The sequence below is a fragment of the Porites lutea genome, chromosome 12 (genome assembly GCF_958299795.1).
Source record: "Porites lutea chromosome 12, jaPorLute2.1, whole genome shotgun sequence".
In the NCBI taxonomy this organism is placed as follows: domain Eukaryota; kingdom Metazoa; phylum Cnidaria; class Anthozoa; order Scleractinia; family Poritidae; genus Porites; species Porites lutea.
The window spans coordinates 23422620-23443926 of record NC_133212.1 but is presented as its reverse complement, the minus strand read 5'-3'; the positions used below and the strand labels follow the sequence as shown (position 1 = coordinate 23443926).

Genomic DNA, 21307 nt, shown 5'->3' with positions numbered 1-21307 from the left:
AGCATGTAAAATGCAGATCTAACACCTATGTTAAGACTGCAATAAACTGTGAAGTTTTTGAAAACAACTCTGATATTAGTTAAGTTGTTAAGACCGTCTATGACAGTCCAACATTAGTGTTGAGTTGCCTTAGACGCTCTTGAAACGTCTTTCGTATTTACACGATTCATTATTGTGTCTGAGGATGCTTTTTGTACTTGTCCCTATCCTCCATTATTGTTCTGAAAAATTTCTTTCTTCCTGGATCTTGAGATGGGTACAGATATCGTTATCGATGCTTTAAACATAGCTCTCAATATGTCAAGATCCGAAGATGAAAGACTGCAATAAACTGAGAAGTTTTTGAAAACAACTCTAATTAGAGAGCGTCTAAGACAACTCAACATTAATGTTGAGTTGTCTTAGGCGCTCTTAAAACACGCCTTTCGTATTTCACAGGATTAATTATTCCGGGCTGTCCAAGTAAGCTTTTTGCAATAGTCCCTTTCCTCCATTTTCGTTCTGAGGAATTTCTTTGACCTTGGGTCTTGAGATAAGTACGGATGTCGTTATCAACACTTTAAACATAGTTAACAATTATTCACCGAAGTGGAGGTGAATAGTGATGGTATTTACCGAACCACGAAGCGGCAAGGCCGGTGAATATCCATCACTTTCACCGACACTAAGGTGAATAATTGTTTTAGTATATACCACACAAGCTGAAAAATTAGCGGACCAAAACGTTATTTTATGTGTGACAAACGGTCAGAAAATAAAAATCTCTCGCGCCGGTTGCTCGGAGGTGAATAGTGCTGGCTAATCACGTCCGAGTTAACCAATCAGAGCGCGCGAAAAGCACTATTTACTTGTGTGGTATATGCTAACTGTCAATATGTCAATATTGGAAGATGAAAGACTGCAATTAATTGTGAAGTTTTTGAAACCTCTCTAGAGTTTTTTTGAAGAGCGTCCAAGACAACTCAACATTAATGTTGAGTGTTCTTAGATGCTCTGAAAACGCGCCTTTCGTATTTCACACGATTTATTATCGTGTCCAAGGAAGCTTTTTGCATTAGTCCCTTTCCTCCATTTTCGTTCTCAAGAATTTCTTTGACCTTGGGTCGTGAGATGGGTATGGATGTCGTTATCATCACTTTAAACATAGCTCTCAACATGTCAAGATCCGAAGTTGAAAATAGGTTTCGAACGCCACTTGTCTCTGTCGTTGTGGTCGCTATATCCCACGGATTGTTTTGGACATCAAGAGATCTTTCCACTCTTTGTTCTAGAGTCTCTTGTTCATCGGGGAGGTTCACAGGCTCTGATTGTGTGGAGGAGGAATAACGCCACGTCCCTCGAACTTTGTCAAGAATCTTCTTTGGATCTTCGTCCTTTAACTCCATGTTATCCGCTATCTTTTCCCTCACCGTTGCCATCGTCACAGATTTACTCTTGATCTCCTCTTCAAACAGATCTCTGATTACCATTTCTTGATCTTTGCTCAAGGTACATTTAGAAGCTCCACCCTCGTCCACTGTGGAAATGCTTGGGCTTTCATCATCCCCGCGCATGACTTGACGCAGATGTTGGGAAGCCTTGACAGAGGATTTCGATTTTTCTCGCAATCGATAAAATCGCGTGGCAGTGGAAACATTATGGGCCATCAAATCCGCCAAATTTCCTCTTGCTTCATTGCTTTCGCTGCAGCTGTGCACGCTTGACACTGCTGATTTTCTGAATAATGTAGAGCTTGGCGCACCCTCGACTTCGGCCTTCTTCCATACGGACTTAATGGCTTTGTTGATTTGACTTGAAACCATAGCCTCTCCAGTGGACGTTATAAAGACACAATTGTCTGGCCCAGTGTTAGAAGCAGTGATTTTCAAACGCACTTCTCTGAGGAAGACGTCCATCCAGCTTTTCAATTTTGCAGAGAAAACAATTCTGGCGGGACCATGGGTGCTCACTGTCTTGTGATTCTTCACAAGAACAACAAATTCGTCACTTTCCTTTGTCATTCTGTCATATTCCGCTACTGTCATGTTCGCAAGAGCCCCCGCCCTATTAGCGTTGTCAATAGATATCTCAACTAGGAGAAAATCTCGAATCAAAGTATACTGAGCTTGGGTGATCTGGATGTTGTGCGCACCGGACAGTTGACCTAACAAGCATACAACATCTCTTGCAGCTTTGCTTGTTTCAAACCGCTTTATTTGATCTGGAGTGATCAAAGCATGGAAGTCTTCTTCCATCTTTTCCCATTGTCGTTTGGCGCAGTTCTGGCGAAATGATGATGACCACCGGCCGACCTTGTCTCTCAAAGAGATAACAGTTTCCTTAGAAATGGTTAGTCCAACTTGCCCAGTGAGGGAATAGGAGTAAAAGTGGCGTAGACTCATAAGATAACTCTGTGTTGTTTTGGGGTGGTATTCTTTCTTTGCATAGTCCTCGAGGAACTTTTGGTTAATAAGGCAGCCGTCAAACAAAGATGTCAAATTGCACTTGTCATCCACCACCTTCAAAAGCTTTGAAACTTGCTTCCCATGCTGATGGCTGGTTTTCTCATCAAGCTGACCTCCATCAGCCGATCTAAGCCAGGCTTCAAATTCAGTAATGACATCGTCAGCCAATTTTTGTGGATTTTCAAAGGAGCTTCCGTTTTCATCTGTCTCATCTTCAATCTTTTCAATCGCTTCAACTCTTACGTGTTCAATCTCCTCAACTCTTGTGTGAATACTTCTATGCTCACTTTCTTTCTCTTCGCTTTCGCTGTCGTCAAGAATTCTTATACGTTTATACTTCTTTGAACTTTTTCTAGGGACTTCTATTTCATCTTCACTCTCGACAAGCTCCTCAACAATCACAGGAGATTCACGCTTGTCTCTCCCAGAGCTACGCTGTCTTTCATGATAAGGTCGCCGTTGTGAATCACTGACGGGTCCTCGCACCCTTGACAATGCAGCCTTGTATTCGGTGGAATCTGGAAGTAGTTTGTGAACTTTCTTAAGATGAGGAGGCATTCTTTTTACAAGCGATGTACAACCATCCATTGGACAGTAATGATAATGGTGGTAATCCTTTCTTTTTCCATCTTCTTTCTCTGCCATATTTTCTTTTGTCGGTTTCTTTTTCTTTTTGGGCACTTTGCTTGGGCTTGAGTAACCGTAGGTCTTTCGTAGACCAAAGCGTACAAGGGCAGTGCGAGCATGCTCCTTGGTCCACCCATGAACGTCTACCAGATGGCGTGGAATACGAACCACTTCGGCATTACATTGCGGAATAGGACAAGGCCTCTTCTCTTGCTTGATCCTCACGCCACTGTGAGATACCTCCTCTTCTTTGGCATCCTGATTATGTGAAAAACATACATGTTCTTATTGAAGTTACAGTGTGACAGCATGGAGTACAATTTGCTCTAGCCACTTTGCGAACGTATTTACAAGTTATGCCCCCCTCAATCGACAAACTGTATAACTGATTTACGTTGGTATCAGAATCTGAGAAATCTGTAATATCAACATGTTGTGCAAAGATCTCACCTTGGCCGATTAAAAAATATATATCAAAGACAATTCAATTTTCATTTTACAACATATTGTTCGCATCGATTTTACCTCGTGTTTTATTAAGACAGAAACAATGTTGATTTTGACTTCTGCCCACATTAAGGGAAATAATTAGGATATTTCACGTGCAGGATACAAGGGACTATGCATACATTTCATAAATAAGTAAGCTCTTCGACTGCTTTACCTCGCTCTCAGCACCGGAGGACTCCGTTAAATCAGCATTCTGTTCTATGCTGCCACCCTGAATAAACCACAAAATATAAGAGTGCGTTAAATTCTAGTTTAACAACATGTCTGTCTAATTCATGTCATATTTTGAAAAACTCTGTTGTTCCTGTGCAGGGTTAAATTCATAATGCTGCGCCTACAAAGCTTTAAGTTGTCAATATATTAACTTCTGAGGTGGCTTTGCTATGAGCCTCGTGGTTTCTTTTGGAGGTCTCCCCACCGCTTTTTCGAATTCAGCATTGTTAATATAATTTCGTCTTTATTTACGCGGCAAAAAAAATTTGATTCTGCTGCTGATGATGACAATTATGAAAATAAAAGTTACATTCTTCAATTCGTAAATGCACACCGTATTTTTTTTTAATTTTCAGCTACACGCAAAAAGCATTATTCTATTGTAATGATATAGACCTAACATTTTTTAAGTTTGACATTAAATAAATGTCATCTCGATATTTTGTAACGGGAAGGTCACTTAATTGGTGTTGGGGGGCATAGAAAAGAGTACAGTGGTGTACGACCAGTGAAAAAATATCCATACGTATCATTATTGACATTAGACTTACTGGAGGGCTGGTCTCAGTAGCGTAGAGCTGATTAACAAATTCAGAGGCCTAAAAGAGAAAAAATTATCATTTAGGGTCGAAAAAAGGAACGTATGCAAGGAAAAAAAGCAAACATTTTGTGGAAACAAGGTCTCACTGCCAAAAGAAATCCCAGACAAGTGATGGGTGAAAAAAGGAGACCCTGGAAATGAGTGTGTCCCAACCCCTCCTACACCACTTTGAAATGGTCCACTCCAAAGGACAAAATATAATTTAAGGGCTTTGTTTCATAAACCAACCGAATACTTGTTTCTGCTCTTATAGCTACAATTCTAAGATTACAAGCCCCTAAGCAAGAGACGACCTGCGATTCCACGAGAAAAGCATAAACGGAATCATGCATTTTTTTAGGAAAGCCTCAGACACAGGAATTGTCACATACATCACCCCTTAATTTGTCCCTTAATCGAATTTCGGCACCGGTAAGGCATCACTTCTCCAGAGAATCGTTGCGCAATGACCCCCAAAATGGCTGTGCAAGGTTCTTAATTAATCAGACCTCTAATCTTAATACCTTTGTGTAACTATAGGCTATGAATCAAAACTTACCCTTAGTGGCTCCATGTCGTGATTGAGCCAAACAATAGACATGAAATTTTAATTCTCCTGAAAAAAAAAGGCTAATGAAAAAGAACATCAATTTCCCATAGCCTGCAAGCAGGCTCATGTTGGGGCACAAGCTTTGCGGTGTAACGGCGAGCTCGTAATGGAGCGGCGAAGCCGTGGGACGAGAAAGTAAGCGTACTCTGGTCTCTGCAATTTTTTTCAATTTCCACCCCGGAAACCGCAGAAACGAATAAGTCAATAATTTTTCACCCGCAAGTATGGACACAGATTTCTTGAGAAAATTGTTATTCTTTTTCATAACAGCATGTAGGCGCCATATCCGTTGTTGATAAACTTTTACCGAAGAAAAACTATCAACGTTTATCTCTACTAATGACACACACACTTGATCCAAGTGATCTTGCTTTGGCAATCTGGTCTTTTGCAATGCTGGTAAACGGACAAACGCCTTCGTGTTGTTTCATTGCCCGTCTGCAATCACATACGCTTGCAATATTTAATTCTTCCCATATGCAGTCGGCGACATGACAAGTATGCCTTGATTTATTAAAACAATTAAAACTGCTATTTCTGCTCCCCCTTTAGTGTAAAATTTAAGTACTAACACGCTGGAAGTTTGTTAAAACATCCGTAACACGCGCACTCAACTCTTCCTCTGGCCAAATGTCGACGACTTGCTTTGTTTTTTAATATGCGGTAAATTACTGACTCCCTAGGGGTTTAATCGCACTTCAGCAGATATAATATCGCCTTTCCCGCTTTTCGACCAATGGTATTACAATTCACTCGGACGAAGCAGAAATGAAAAAAATTACAGAGACCAGGGTCGGCTCACTTTCTTGGCGCCTCTTCACCAGACTCCTGCCTGCCGGATCGCTTTGCTCTTTTTGCTGCTAGTGCGTATAACTCAAAGGTGAGCCTGCTCGCAGGCTAATTTCCGACAACAGCAAAGCTTTGACGTACGCTTCTGTATCAGTGATAAAATGAGTAAGATAAAAAAATAATAATAATAAAACAATAAATAAAAAAGTTTTGCACACCAAAAGTATTGCGTTCAGGGGCAGACATTAAAACCCTTGCAATAGGCCACTGTATATTACTGAAACTAACCACCTCAAAAAGAAAGGCAAACCAAAACGTGTTCATGTCACTACCTTAAGGTGTAAATAGTCCTGGACTAGTCGCACGAAATTTGTTTCGCCTTTCATCTATCACACAAAGAGCTGTATATGAGTACCATTTGCACATACGTTTAAGCATTGCATATACTACCCTTGACAGAAACAAAACAGTAATACAATAATATGTTAACGACTTTGGAGCGAATTTGCTTGACAACTGACCGTGATTAATTTCATAAGAGTGATTAAAATGAAAACGGGTAATGTTCAAGGCCAATTATTCGGGAGAGCGGCAAAATATGCTCATCTTCACCCCCACCCACCCCTCCCCTTCCACAAAGAGAGATGCTGACCAATTCGTGTGCACATTACGACCTTTACAGTGTAAATAGTCGTGGAATAACTGAAAACAATTCGTTCCCCTTTGTATCTATCACACAAAGACACTATGCATGACGAGTACGGTTTGCAGCTGAGTTGAATCATTCCCATACACACTTAAAGAGGTACAAAACAGTAATACAATACCATGTCAACAAGTTTCGAGCGAATTCGATGAACAACCGAATGTAATTAAGTTAACGAGACAATTAATTCTTACGTCATGGACAAAGCGATTTAACTTTAATGGGTGACAAAAACGAGCCAAAACTTTGAGACAACGACAAAAAATGCACACATACTACTTGAGGCGAGCATTTCGGCAAAAGAAGTTAGACTGCAAATTATAATCGAGCAATTTCACCGTGCAGCAACGAAGGATGATTCCAGGAAAAACAAAAAAGATACTGCTCGAACTGATGATTTATATAAGCGATCGCATATCCCTTACTTTGGAAACGTTGTTCCCTGCATTAAAAACTCATTTTATATCTGTAAAGTATTATACATTGAAAACAACTTACTTCAATTCACGTCGTAAACCTTGCACGTCAATCCAGTTCCTGCCTCGTGGCATTCACTGACTAGTACTGCATGATAAACGTCACGCAAACATCACGCCGAAGACGTCAATGCACTACACAGAAGTCCCACAGATCATAACTTTCTCTGCGGCATTTAGTTGAGTTCGTTGTAGTCTTGTTAATTTACACCTACTGTAAAAGCTCCATTAATCCCCCGGGGCTTAGTTAATAATGGGGAACTTATTAGAGAGGAGGGCGCAATAGAGAGAAGGAGGGGTTTATTTCAAATCTTAAACATACCGTTTTTGTCCCAGGTAGGTTTTTTTTTCCAAAGCTCAAACAACTGTAGTCTAAATTTATTACGTAATAACGAGTAGCAAACAGTGGTATGTGTTTGAGTGTATATTTCTGTAATAACAAACCAAATGGCTTCAGAAAAAAAAATGGCGATGGGACATGTTAGATAGGGGCGCTTATTATAAAAGCCTACTTCCAAACAGCGGACTTATTAAAGAAGCGGGGTTAAACAGAGGGGGCTTTGCTAGAGCTTTTTTTAAGGTATTGCACTATCTCAGGAGAGGAAAGTAAACCACATCGGTCGTTTATAATACGTGTTCTTTTTCTTTTTCAAAGCCCAATTACAAAATATAGTCTAGACAGAGTTGAACAAAACCATCGTCTCTATAGCTGAGTTTAAGTTATCTGAACAAGAACATTCTGTTATCACTTACTATGATTCAAAATAAAACGTGTATAGCAACCTTAAGACTAGGGCTATCACGATAAACAGATGATAGATTGTCGAGTGAGGCCAGCCTTTATTTACACAATTGTTTGACACATTTAGTAGCAGCGCGTTTAGGAGCGCGCCAATATCCTTACTAGTTTGGTCAGTGTTTTACAGTTATTCATCTGATTCATAACTCACGAGACTGAGATTTAAGCTGGCACCTTTTGTAGATTTCCTTTAAAAATATATACTTGTCTGCTGGGGGATGTGTAGGTCTTAGATTCATCGATCTTTGCGGAGTTGACAAAGCGACATGTTAAATATAGTGTGTGGGTCAGTTCGAAAATTAAGGAGTGCGCCAAGGTTAATTCATGATCTTCAATTTATTTTTCACAATTATAACAACACTTTCCCTAAAACAATATTACTGTAATCATCAGGCGACACAATGAGGCCTGAAGTGGAATTTTTCAGTCACCTGTCCATATACCTCTATATGCAAAGCACATCGAGTTTATAAACCACCTTTTTTCGGTACTGGTTCCTTTTTGTTGTAACCAACAAATCTGAAAATTAAACCACCCGTTGCTATTGCAGTATTGTACAGTTAGATAGTATCATTTATTCCTGCCTCTCCAAAAATTGCGGTGAAATGATCATTTGTATCATCTAGCAAATAGGGAACTTTAGTGACTTTTGCCATTTTCTGACATTGGTTCCTTCAAATCTTCATAAAAAAATAACGGATGGTGATTCTGTTGTCAAATTTGCTTTGTTATATTGCCAAATGATTGCTTTAATTGCTGTATGATTTTGAGCTCAATCAATGAAAATTAAATAGCGATTTTTATTGTCCGAACTTAGGAAACGAAAAAAGGGCATATTTCGAATTCTGAAACCTTTCATCGACATGAAAAGTCAAACACATACACGGCAGATTTTTAAAGCCGCAGATATCTCAGATTTAAAAGGTTGTGGTGATCGAGAGAATTGAGTGGCGCATAAATGGTAAGTCAATAGCTCCCTCTTGACCAACAAATTGGATTTAAAGCTTTTGAATTGGCTGATACCACGGCATAGGGCACTTTCGTGCCCTCTTAAGCACAAATAGTGATCTGTTTAAGTCAGGATTAGATGGTATTGGCGAACCTCTCGCATGCAGAAAGGTTAGATCATGACGCTTTGTTAGATGGCTTGTCAAAAGTTACCACACAAAAAGGCTTGATCTATCATCAAAAGAGGGAAACGTCAGAAAAGTGCCCTAATATTCTTCTAGAGAGAGAGAGAGAGAGAGAGAGAGAGAGAGTTATGTAGGATCTTACCAAAACCACGTGTGCGCAAACTTGTTCCATTTTCTTGACACCAGCATACGGACAACAGGGTGTTGGACAGCCTCCTAAGTACCACGCCCAGAAGAAAAACAGGTGCGTTAGCTTGTCTTTTCTACTAATACCAGAGGCCTTGCTAACTAGTATATTTTTAACCCCGCAAAAAAGAAACACTCTGTTGCCGAAAGCCGACAAAGTCTTCATATTATAACAGATTACCGTACCCGAAGGATGATAAATAACTATAACCATGAAAAACTTTAAAGTACAATAAATTACTGGGATGATAAACTACCTGAAATGACCATAAATTACTATGATTGGTAGTTACTTTAAAGGATGATAGATTGCTTAATACTAAGAAACGAAAATTACAATTGTGGAAATACCCAACTGAGGTCATTGGTGTCTTGTAAACACAAGTATAATTCGCAATAAAAGTAACTCCTCTACCGCACGCCTCCGTAGCTCAGTGGTTAGAGCACTGGTCTTGTAAACCAGGGGTCGACAGTTCAAATCTCTCCGGGGGCTTCACCTTTTTTTGCTATGTTTTTGATACAACGTGGTTCAAAACGTACGCCACATATATAAATAACATCTCCAAAATTAATATTAACATACCTTCTTGGTACTTGATTTTGCGATTTTAGCGAGACAGTAAAATTCGAGGGGTTATATTTTCGCGATTTCAATAGCCAACTATGAAAAAAGGGAGTCAAATTTCGCGATTCAAGCGATCTTAACTTCATTTTAGTTTTTCGAAATGACTCTGAATTTACTTAAATTTCTACATAAATTGCAAAAAGCAGAACGCATAATTTAAAAGTACCTTTTAAAACTAGAAAAAGTAATACAAAATGGAACTGAAAACCACTAAATCCAGATTGTTGATTTATCGATAGATATCTGGTATATGTTTTTGTTATTACACGTTAATCATTTTTTTTCAGTGAATTTTCTACACGAGTCTTAAATTTCGCGAAGATTTAAATTCGCAGATCTTTAATTTCGCTTTCGGTATCCATTTTTCATGACCGGTCGACAGAAAGCACTTCCCAAACTCATGAATAGTATATTCGTGGAAGGAAAATCAAGGAACTCCATATGTGAAGAAAGTTTGAAAATTTGGTCCTAATTATCAAACATTTTGCAGACTGTGTCTTAATTGTTCGTAAGAACTTTTGACCATTTTAAAACACTCTCTCTGGGTACAGGCGTATGTCATCGTTCTCCGAATGTTTTGCTTGGGGCGGGGAGCGATGATGAACCGCTGTATTCGCAGGATACACTCACTCGAGTGTTTAATCTGATATTCAGACACCGCCAATATAGTTAAATATTTGTATGTTTACTAATGATACTCGTTGAAAAAGCATAGGACCTCTGAACTTTGAAAGATCACATCTCTGACAATTTGAAACCCTATCAACCGGACTACCTTTGGAGAAGTTTTGTTTTCAAAAACTCGAAATTTTACATATGTATACTTCTAATACTGGCCTTTATGCCATCCGTCATTTCTGTATTTTCCCACGGCTGATATTTCCTTCAATATTGCTTACAATGAGCTAAAACCTCATGAAAACTGCATCGTAATACCCCCCTGGGCGCTTATTAAATTTTTGGACCTTGAGAGTGGGCGCTTATTCGAGGCTGGGCGCTTATCAAATTTTTACCATTTTCAGCAAGTGTAGTATGTTTATTTTGCAACAAAACAATAAATGGTAATAACAAAACGCGAAGATGTAACAAAGCAAGGTTTCTGTAAAATACTCTGAAGAAAATTCCGTCTTCGCGGAACTCTCTTATTAGTAATTATTCAGTTTTTTGGGCTGTGAGGGGGAAGGGGAGTGGGTTTTGGTTGTGGGCGCTTATTTGAGTTTGAGTGGAAAGGGGAGGGGTGGGCGCTTATTAACTTTTTCTGCCTCTAGGATGGGCGCTTTTTCGAGATGGGATGGGCGCTATTGGAGGTTGAGCGCTTATTCGAACAAATACGGTAGTTTAATCAGCTTATCCAGCTCATCCAACTTTTGAATTTAATTTGTATATACTATGAAACCTTATACCAGCAAACTTTTAAAATGGAACAATGACGACAGGCGCGAAGAACTTGCAAATATAAGTTATGTTCACGTTTGAGAACGAAACACCTGCTAATTTTGAAAAAAGTTAAGACTTCCAGCTTGTTGACAGCTAGTTGCTTCACTTTCAATCAAGACTAACCCTACACTCACTTGAAACGTCGTTTTTGTTTTACTTAAATATGTTAATGTCAGTTTTTTGGTGCGTAGGATAGTGACTCTCGACAAATAGCCATTACCATTAAAGTACGAAAAACGATTTTTCAAAACCACGCTTAATAGCCGTAACATTTTGAAGTACATACATAAGGCCGAACAGTGAACTCCCACGTAACAAAGATTTTTAAAAAATATCTGAATCAATTCTCGTTCGCCGGGTTAATTTCCGGTTAATAACTTGCTGTACGGAACGAAATTAAAATTGCAAAATCAAGGGTTTTCCGTTTCCCACTGCCGATTCAGATAAAAGATAAAAGACAAAAAGAGAAAAGCCATTTAAACTTTCGATACCCATTTGATGGGATTTTGTTTACTTACTTTTTTTGTAATTAAGTTTTTTACGCCTGTCAAATCCCGTTTCAGGCGCCTACTATCTCCGGATACACAGAAAGAACGCCTCATTAACTCGTTATGTCACGGAGACTCGCGGGAAATAAAATAAGGGAAATATGTCGTACGTTACAGTACAGAGCTCTAACTCGGCTAATAACAATCTGAAAAAAAAAAATACAAAGTTTGTACACCAAGTAAGTTCAAGAGCTATTCAAGCCCATCATGATACGTGAGGTGTTTTTCATTAATTATAAGAAAATGAGTTTCGCGACAGCCATTTAATAGCCGATCAGGAAGCAATGGTTTTAAATATCGTTCTTTAAGTAAATTTACCGCAGTCTTTACCACATGATATACTGTATAATTTGCACCTACTGAAGCAATATCAACTAACTTCCGTAGAAATTATGCTATTGGAGAATCGATGGAGAAAGTTTTCTTTTCTTTTCTTTTTTTTATTTTGACTAAGTCATGTTTTTTTTTTATCTAGATCTCGCCTAGTTTAGGAAGGCTGGTAGAATATTAGGCGAGTGTACAGTCTCCATATAAAAACTTATTATTAATTTCATTTCAGTCATTTAAATAGAAGAGTCTTTTAACTCTATAAAAGGCACTGTAAATAAATATCCCGAGAACAACAGCCATTCTGCACGAGGAAAACAACATATCAGGAAAAGGTTTTGGCTGCTGTAATTCTCTCAAACCAGCAGTTGCTTTCAGTTCATAGCTCAGAGGAAGATTGCGACGTTTTGCTTGACTCAGCAACGTGGTAAACTCTGCTGTTTTGCCGACTACAGATAAAACCACGGAAAACTTCTTGAAACGCTTTTTTGTACTGTGCAATTCTCCACGCGTAAATAAAAGGGTTTAAAAAACTATTCACTAACAGGAACTTATTGGAGGCGTAAAGAAAAAAATTAAAACTTTCTATCTTTGAGAGGGACGGCTGTGCAACCAACATATTCTGCGCAATGAACTGTGGAGCAAAAGTCGTATAAAACAAAACCAGGACTACCAGGAAAGCCGATATCATTTTTCTCTCCCTACTTCTGTGTGCAAGAGACATTTGTTCTGCATCCCGCGTGTTAGAGAAGTTTCGAACTTGACTGTTGTGAGATCGCAAAGCGTGATATGTTTTCCAATATATGATCGGCAGGACAATTAAGGGTAGTGTTACATGGAGATGGATGTACATCAATACAAATACAGTCGTCGACACCACATGTGCTAAACTGGCAAAAAACACGGCGTAAACCCAAAAAACTGCGATGGATACTTTGATCTTCTTTTTGGATACAAGCGTCCTGTACTGAAGAGGTACAGAGACGGCAAACAAACGATCAAACGCCATGGCAGCAATAGTACATGATGACACAATATTTGTTATCACGGCAGCGATGATGATTGCGAGTCTTGCAGCCAAAAGTTTTTCTCTCTTTCGGTCGATGAATAAGTTAATGTCATAATAAATACTTCCAAAGCCCGGGATTAACCCGAAAAGTAAGTCACAGACGCTCAGGTTAATGATCAACAGGGTGACTGATGTGCGCGGCAACTGACCTCGATAAATTGTTATCAGTAAAATAAGGTTTGACAATACTGCAGGAATAGCCAGCAGAGGACCGACAATAATCTGCGATAGGAGATATCTCTGCGGTATACCTTCACTGGAATCGTCGATCAAGGATGAAGAATTGGAGCTTGCCATGGTTCAGCAATAGTCTGGGCGCTTCGAGCGCAATCTTTTCGCCATACGTACACGATATCAATGACTCACTTCGCTGACTCACTTTGAATTTTTTTTTAAAACATCTTAATCTCTCGTACTATTCAACCACGCCCACGTGAAATATCCGTCAAAAATGCAAACATTGTGTATTTTGCCTTAATATGGCGGCCAGTTTCCTTATACAAGAAGATATATGACAAGATTAAGGCGCGGTCTCAGAATATATCCTTATATTACGGAAAAACCTCTTGATCAGGACAACCGACTTTCGATTCTTTCAGTGAGTACAATATACAGCTGAACCTCAATTTAGCTGCAACTTTCTATTATGCCGAAAGTAATCAAAGTCCCAAAATAAAAGAATTGTAAATAAAACCTCTTATGAGTTAACACCTCCATCAAGCGGCCACTGTCACCTTTTGGCCATCCCAAGGAAAGTTCTACTGTTGCTTTCACCTACATTAAGCGGCCATCAAGCGTTTGATACACTTAGTTTTGCTATATTTTAAAAAAACACGATGAAGGAAAATACAGTCCGAGATAAAAGGTGAAAACTTATTATGATGGTATAGCAAGACCGCTCCCGATGCGTGCGTTTTTTTTCTTGTGTACAAAAAGGTCCAGAATATATGACCCATTAACAACCTTGACAAAGAGGCCATTTGTTTTTTGCTCTCAGTGAACACGTTAGACTGTCAATACAGTTATGTCTACATCCAAAGCAATTAAAGAGACAATAGCTTAGCTGACTCACTCCTTGCCATTAAATATTTCATTTTCCGCAGTAAAAGTGAATTAAGTTACGGTCCACTTCTTACCGTAGCTGTTGAACTGTTTATTAGGTGTCGAATGGCCATAGTATGGGGTAAATCATAAAGCGTAATCATTTATAAAGTTTCCAATGTGGTGTTCTCTATCCAGGGGTTGGTAATGGTTGATCCTTGAAAGCAACACTAGGGCAATTTTATGTGTTTTCATGCCATTAAAATTCTAATTATCATTGTAGATGAGCGAACTTTTTTTAAAAAAAGAAATTTCGCTCTTCTCGAAATATTTGGAAATTATTGGATGGATTTAGTATGATCATCGATATCGATGACGGTGTTATCCTTAAAGGCCGAAGCCGTCGGGCAGGTCTGGAAGGTTACACAACCGCAAACTATTCGTTCGCAGTAGATATGTGCGAGGACGATAGCTTAGCTAACTCCCTCCTTTTCCCTAAATATTTAATTTTCCGCATTCATCAACCACTCCTACCTTAAATTTAGAAAAAGAAAATATGTAAACAGCGTTCATTTTACCTAAATAAGGTGACCGATTCTCATATAGGAGATATGAATTTTGTGTCTAAATTGGGGGGCATGTATTAAAACCTGGAACAACGGAACATCCCCAAAACAGCTCAGACAACCGGGCACGAGGTAAAATGAAAATGACGAACAGAAAACCTAGACCTAATCTGTAAAATATTATTCTTTTGTTTATTGTATTCATGGCGACTTTTTGTTTGTGCCGTTCGTTGTGTTGCGTGTTCTGGGTTATAGTGCATGTGAAATTAAGGTGCGAACTAAGACCATTATATTGCGGAAAAAACCTCTTGAATCGCCTCAATGGAGAACATCCGACTTTCTATTCTTTTAACGCGTACAATATCCTAAATAACATTAAAGACGTATAACGTTATTTTTATGTCGAGAATATATGACACATTAACGACTTGAAAAAGACATCTTGTTTTCAATCGTAACAAGAACATTAGACTGTCAATAAAACAATCTCTACATTCAGAGCAATTAAAGAGGATGTCAGGGGCGTAGCCAGGCATATTTTCCGTTTAAACCCGGGAGGTTGTTAATAATAATAATAATAATAATAATAATAATAATAATAATAATAATAATAATGACAATAATAATAATAATAAATACTACTACTAATAATAATAAAGAATAATAATAATAATGATAATAATAACAATAAAGAGTCAACTGAAGAGAACTTGAAGGAAAATGTTGAAAGAAAAAGGACAGGTGATTATCATAAAAACCCACCGCATGGACAGTTTGAATGAGCTACTAAACAAGATTGGCTAAGAAAAGGCGTTTTTATGAAAGAAACAGAAGGCCTCATAAACAGCTGCCCAGGATCAGACGTTAAGAACCAACAGCATATGAAAGAGAATTGACGGAGAGGATATATCCTCATCATGTCGAGTAAGTGGAGAACGGGAAGAAACCATTAGTCACATTAAGGCCATTTATACGAGGAAAAATAAGACGCGTCTTACATAACACGCGTCTTAAATAAGACGTGAACTGTACCATTTATACGAGCATGTCTTATCTAAGACAAGAACAGCTCGTATAAATGGTTAGCGTCTTATTTCTGTTCTTGACTCGTTTTCATGTGAGTGTTGCCCGTAGCAACGGCAACCAACAAGGCGCAAAAATTCTCCCGCCAAAAATTAACGCATGCGTACCATGCGTTCGCGTCTTATGTAAGACGCGAAGGTCATTTATACGAAGTTTTCCTCGTCTTAGCTAAGACGCGTCTTATCTAAGAACAGGTGTTAAGGGCTGTTCTAAAATAAGACGCGTCTTAGCTAAGTCGCGTCTTATTTTAGACGAAATGTGCCGTTTATACTGAAAGTTCGCGTCTTATTTAAGACGCGTCCTATGTAAGACGCGTCTTATTTCTCCTCGTATAAATGGCCCTATTGTGACAGAGTTCAAGAAACTGGCTCAGAAAGAGTACAAAGGTTGGAGACACGATCAGGTTGGTAAATGTGTTCACTGGAGCTTTTGTCAAAAGTTTGGTTTTAATTGCTCCCAAAACTGGTATGATCACGAGCCAAAGCCAGTGGAGGAGTCAGAAGGATGCAAGTTACTCTGTTCAAACTGACCACAAAATTGAGTGCAACAGACCAGACATCGTAATTGTAGAGAAGAACTTGGAAAAAGCAAAAGCCATTCCATGCGTAAAACTCAATTCATTATCCCAGATAAGCAAGTGCATCTGCTTTTTATGGATGTATCTGGCTACTGTAATCACTGAGAGAAACAACAGGGCAGTTTTATCTGTTTTAATTCTACATAAAAACTTAATTTATCATCCCAGATAAGCAAATCGGTTTAGTTTTTTGTTTTTGTTACTGTGTGACAAAAAAAGAAATTCCTTTAATACTTCGTGGAATATTGGACTGCAAATGTAGAGAACTGTTAATTCCATTAAGAGTAACCACAATGAAAATTCGACGAGATTAACCCTACTTACTCGAATAAGCGCCGCATATGGGGCAAAAAAAAAAAAAAAAAAAAAAAAAAAAAAAGGTTCACAAGCATCACCCTAAATTAGCGCCGTGTCCCTAACATGGAAAATAATAAATACTGTAGTTAAAACAGTAGCCCACATTTGATATATTAAACCTTTCACTGCCAACTTTTGTGAAATTTTAAAAAACAAACAGCACCATGTGAAAGTACAGGCAGAGAGCTTTCATTTGAATGGTCACATTAAAGGATTTTGTCCGCAGACTCAAAAGTTGGAGTCACATTACAAAACTCCATCAAGCACTCTGGCAGTGAAAGGGTTAAAAATCTAACATGACTCTGAGGCTTTCGGGTCATATTTCTATATATGGTTTGGTTTTCTTTGTGCTTAAGCCTCTTCTGGGAGACAATGAAGTCGTGAAAAAATTGCAATTTCATCCCTAAAGCCATTGAGTCAGAATCTTAATATATCGAATGTGGGCTATTCTTGTTCGCCGCCCTCAAATAAGCGCCGCATTTGTTTTTCCTTGATTTTACAAACCTTATTTCCGCTCTCTGCTATGCGCCTCAGACACGACTGCGACTTGGAGTTAAATTTTGGATTAGGAATTCTTTCAATCTTGAGTGCATTTCCATGTTCATCCACTTCTGTTGCCACTTCAATCTTAGGCTGTCTTCCCTGGTCATCAGCTTCCAGTATGTGGTAAAAGAAATCATAGTTAATGGGATCATCGGGGACGCTACTTATAGCTCGCTCAATTTCATCATCATTTTCATCGTCTTCTTTTCTATCCGGGAGATAAGGCCAGCGGGGACTTATATGCTTGTCCAATACTGCCAGCACTGTTTTCTACAATGGCATAATGAATTTATATTAGCAACAATGCCTGACAAATACTAATGATGCTTCCTGTATCGAAAACAATTTTGGCAGCGACAAAAGGTACTTTAAAATAAAAAAGACCTCACTTCTGGTCAATGTGCATCCCTCAAAAATGCCTTTGCTTAAGCTCCCTAATGAATTAACTCAATGAACTGTGAGAGCAGCCGTGACACCTGAGCCCCTTTCATACACATATATTTATAGCTGCATTATACCTTCATGACAGATTCCCCTGATTGAGGGTCATGGCAGCTGATGAAATCTCCAAAATAAAACTTCATAGGAGTCTGCTCTTCATCTTCCTTGCAAAGAAACAGTTTCTGAACCCTGAAAATGCACAAAAAGGTTAGAGCACAAGTTTGTTTCGTGAACCAAGAGCAGAACATTGCTTATAAGCTGTGAACTTTTTTTTGTTATGGTAAAAACTGCCTTATGGCTGGCCAGTCCCTTTTTATGACTAATTAAAACTCAAAGCATACACGGTACACCTCAGCCATCCAATTAAAATCTTACATTTTTCCCATGTGTCTGCATAAGCAGTCATCCTTCTCTTAACAGACACCTCCTGCATAAGATGGATATCTCTCTACCATTCTCCACCCACTTTTCTTTAAATCGCTATAAGGCTATTTTTTATATTTTTTAAGTCTTTATATACTTCAGTTAACAAACACAGTCACGAAAATCAATGCAGGTCACCACAAAAAAACAGACAACTTACCGATCATGCCTCATGCGGGACACCAAAAAAGCAGCTGTATCATCCTTGTATTTTTTCAAGGCCAATTCAACGGGTAAATAACTAGGCATATCATCTTGCTCTTTGGTCCAAAGATACATAAGACCTGGGTACTGGTCCACTAATGACTTGGTAACATGTAAGAAGTTTTGCTCTGCAGCAAGATGCAGAAGAGTAGGACGAGTTGGATTATCTTTTGAAGGAACACGGAAATATTTATAGTGTTCATTGGTGTCCCTCTCAAGAATGATCTCTGTGAGTCTGCTGATCTGGAAGAAAACATCAAATTGATATTTCTCCATTAGACATTTTTTATTTAAATTCCAGTTAATAAACTTAAGGGATGTTGTGGTCAAAATTTGGGAAAATAACTGAGAAACTAAGAGTTAAATTCTACAGGAGTAGCCACTGGTAAAAAATGAAACAAAAAAGTGTATGAAGTAATCCGTCCAAGAAAGCAGACAGAGATTTCCCAAAAAATCCCAAACAATTAATCGTTCTTTCACAACAATTTTGAACAATTCTGTCATGGTAACTCAGGTAACAACAAGCATGCATACACACTTACCAGATATTCTAAGCTTGGTATCAACTCTGGTTTTTCTTTGTATTTTTTCTTTTGTGGCCATTCATCTATTATCACTAGCAATGAGTTGTCACTATGTTTTTCAATCAGCCTGTCTGCTCGTACTTCATCCATTGCTCTGTTCCAGGACAGTTTTTGAGTTTTGACCTTGTCTTGAACCTAATAATAATTATTGTTAACCAATGCTGGTCACCCGGGGGCATCAGTACATACCCATTAGCCTCTTATAAGGAAGTACCCTCGACCCTCCCTACCACCGGGGCTGGTCATGAACAAGACTTGCAATGAAATTTAAGGAGACCGGATGCAAATTAAAGGTACTTTGATATACAGGTAGTTAATGCTACTGCAATACATATTATAACATAACAAAAGCATGTGCTCTGATTGGTCAGAGTGTATCCAAATTTGATGGTTGCAGGCTGCATGTTTACCATTTCTTAAATATTATAGACCACGTTACATTCATCAGCCAACAGGACTGGCCTTGTGTGTAAAACTTGTCAAACTATATTATGATTAAAGCTCATCCACGTTTCCTTCAAAAGTAGATCAGACAGAAAATACATGTTATTACTGCATTTTCCTGAAAATTTGTTTACTGAAAATGTCCTACAGAAAATGCAGGAGATGGCATTTCCAAGACTCTAAATTTAAAAAATTTCTTTTGGGGAGCATGCCTCCAGGCTCCCCCAGGTTTGAGGTGCATATGGCGCACTAACTTTTCTTCCCCTGCATGCACCTTCAAAATCTCACGCTATGCTGCTGACTACTGGTATGAAATCAATGCCCAAGGATAAAATAATTTCAAATTTGGAAGAAGAAACTTGGTCTAGAAGGGGTTGGGGTGGGGGGTACATTTTAAATATTGTTATTGCCAAGGAGTGGGGGTTTACAATTTTTATATGTAATTATTCTTTTTTTTGGGGGGGGGGGGGGGTTAAAGTTTTGATACACCACATTTTTCTGAACTCCCCCCCCCCCACCCCCGCTAGGATGTAATAAACGATCGGTCCATAAATCCCATTTAAATGAGTTCCACCCCTTGTTATTGGTTTGTTTCCTATGATACACAGAGTTAAAATCTTTTCTATGCAATATTCATGGCACTTTCATGATGTTTTACAATTCAATTCAACAAAGAGGTGTTTCACGTTTTTCATTATTATAACAGGTCGAGAAGAAGAATAAGCTTGCAATATACTAAATCAGTTTGTTATAACATCAAGAATCCTTATAGATTGATTGACACAACACCTGACTTGTGAAAACAAATCAAAATGTGTGATTTATCAACGAATGAAGGCTGCAACAATATTCAAATAAACAATTTCTATGTTTATATTCAGGAATACCCATACCTTCAACCAAAACGCCTTGTCAAATTTCTCCTCCAACTCATCCTCGGCTTGATTTGGAACGTCAGTTGGACTGCTTTTTTCTTCCATTTCTTTCTCTTCAACAGGAATTACTAAGTACTCGTCTTTCTTTTTAGCCATCCTGCTTTTATAGCTAAAAGCAGGACTAAAAACACAATACCCGCCCGTAAGGTCTCGAAATTAGTCATGCAAAAAATTCAGTCACCCTCGTAACGCTTGACCGTATTTCTTCCATTTGATTGGTTCAACGACAAACGGAAATTGTTCGTTGCTGCACCGGAAGTTGGGTGTTTGCTTGAGTGAACTTTTCAAATGCCTTGTACGGTGCCACAGGAAAACCAGGAGGAAAAAGAGGTTTTAGCTTTTTAAATGGCTCGAAAGTAAAAAGGATTGTAACATATTACCTCCTGTTTTTCAAATTGTCGCCATTTATAGCTAGCAACAAGCTCCCTTAGCCTCACTACATTTGCATGCACCCGCGTCTAATAGTTTTGCTAGCGGTACGTACAGTTCAGACAGATACAGTGTTAAATTGTCAGAATCGTGTAATTTGACCAATTAACAATTTAAAGTTTATTGCTGCTAGATCTAAGTGCAAAACGTCGGCATATGCCGCACATTTTTTTAGGAGAAGTAAGCGCGAAGTTTAGTGCCAAACGCATGCGCAAAGGCAGTGATCCAAGAACAGTTAATATTGTTAACGTGGACAGCTCATCAGCATAGCATCTCTTGATGTTTTACATTTCTTAGATGGCATAATCAAACAGCTGGGCGCGCGAGAGTCAGAAAAAGACAAGAAACAAGTAACAGTTAAAAACTAACAGCTGTATTTCGTTATGGCGTATTTAGTTTATATTACAGACCGCCAATAATTTAAAAAAAAGAAAAAATATTTTGCCTTAAAACTAATATACAGCTACATACCTTAAAAAATAATGACTCGATATCTCAGTCATGCTCAGTGTTACGAGTATGAAACGGCCAGTCGATGATTGTCATAGACGAAATACATGCGACTAAAAAAGCAGCTCATATATCTGGACCAAGTTTAAAA

At 38.5% G+C, this 21307-nt stretch overlaps 3 protein-coding genes and 1 non-coding gene across 4 annotated transcripts in view; 1 reads left to right on the top strand and 3 right to left on the bottom strand.

Moving 5' to 3' along the window:
• Nucleotides 1-20686, bottom strand: part of LOC140921456 (uncharacterized) — a 30478-nt gene extending 9792 nt beyond the window's left edge. Inside the window, exons 1-6 of the mRNA XM_073371457.1 lie at nt 20236-20686; nt 18857-19033; nt 18271-18557; nt 17765-17876; nt 17208-17516; nt 9030-9103 (exon numbers count right to left, since the gene is read on the bottom strand). Coding sequence (XP_073227558.1) covers nt 9030-9103; nt 17208-17516; nt 17765-17876; nt 18271-18557; nt 18857-19033; nt 20236-20373 — 1097 coding nt within the window. The 5' untranslated portion in view covers nt 20374-20686. The remainder of the gene's footprint in view (nt 1-9029; nt 9104-17207; nt 17517-17764; nt 17877-18270; nt 18558-18856; nt 19034-20235) is intronic.
• Nucleotides 969-7053, bottom strand: LOC140921791 (uncharacterized). The gene is made up of 5 exons (XM_073371791.1): nt 6106-7053; nt 4934-4990; nt 4346-4393; nt 3736-3792; nt 969-3329 (listed from the first exon to the last, which is right to left on the bottom strand). Exons 2-5 carry the CDS (start codon nt 4973-4975, stop codon nt 969-971), a joined length of 2508 nt encoding a protein of 835 aa, XP_073227892.1. The 5' UTR covers nt 4976-4990; nt 6106-7053.
• On the top strand, nt 9494-9566 carry Trnat-ugu (transfer RNA threonine (anticodon UGU)). Its single transcript has one exon. It is a non-coding gene; the product is annotated as a tRNA-Thr (tRNA).
• Nucleotides 11618-13411, bottom strand: LOC140921460 (adenosine receptor A1-like). The gene has a single exon (XM_073371463.1). The coding sequence runs from the start codon at nt 13374-13376 to the stop codon at nt 12390-12392; it is 987 nt and encodes a 328-aa protein (XP_073227564.1). The 5' UTR covers nt 13377-13411; the 3' UTR covers nt 11618-12389.
• Nucleotides 20687-21307: the final 621 nt, after the last annotated feature.

What these genes read in the sequence shown, in the direction of transcription:
- LOC140921791 (XM_073371791.1), bottom strand. Translation starts at nt 4,975, where the DNA reads ATGTCTATTGTTTGGCTCAATCACGACATGGAGCCACTAAGG. An exon ending in CTACTGAGACCAGCCCTCCA is followed by an intron (nt 3,793 to 4,345) that starts GTAAGTCTAATG and finishes TGGTTTATTCAG; the next exon opens with GGTGGCAGCATAGAACAGAA. An exon ending in CCTCCGGTGCTGAGAGCGAG is followed by an intron (nt 3,330 to 3,735) that starts GTAAAGCAGTCG and finishes TCACATAATCAG; the next exon opens with GATGCCAAAGAAGAGGAGGT.
- LOC140921460 (XM_073371463.1), bottom strand. Translation starts at nt 13,376, where the DNA reads ATGGCAAGCTCCAATTCTTCATCCTTGATCGACGATTCCAGTGAAGGT.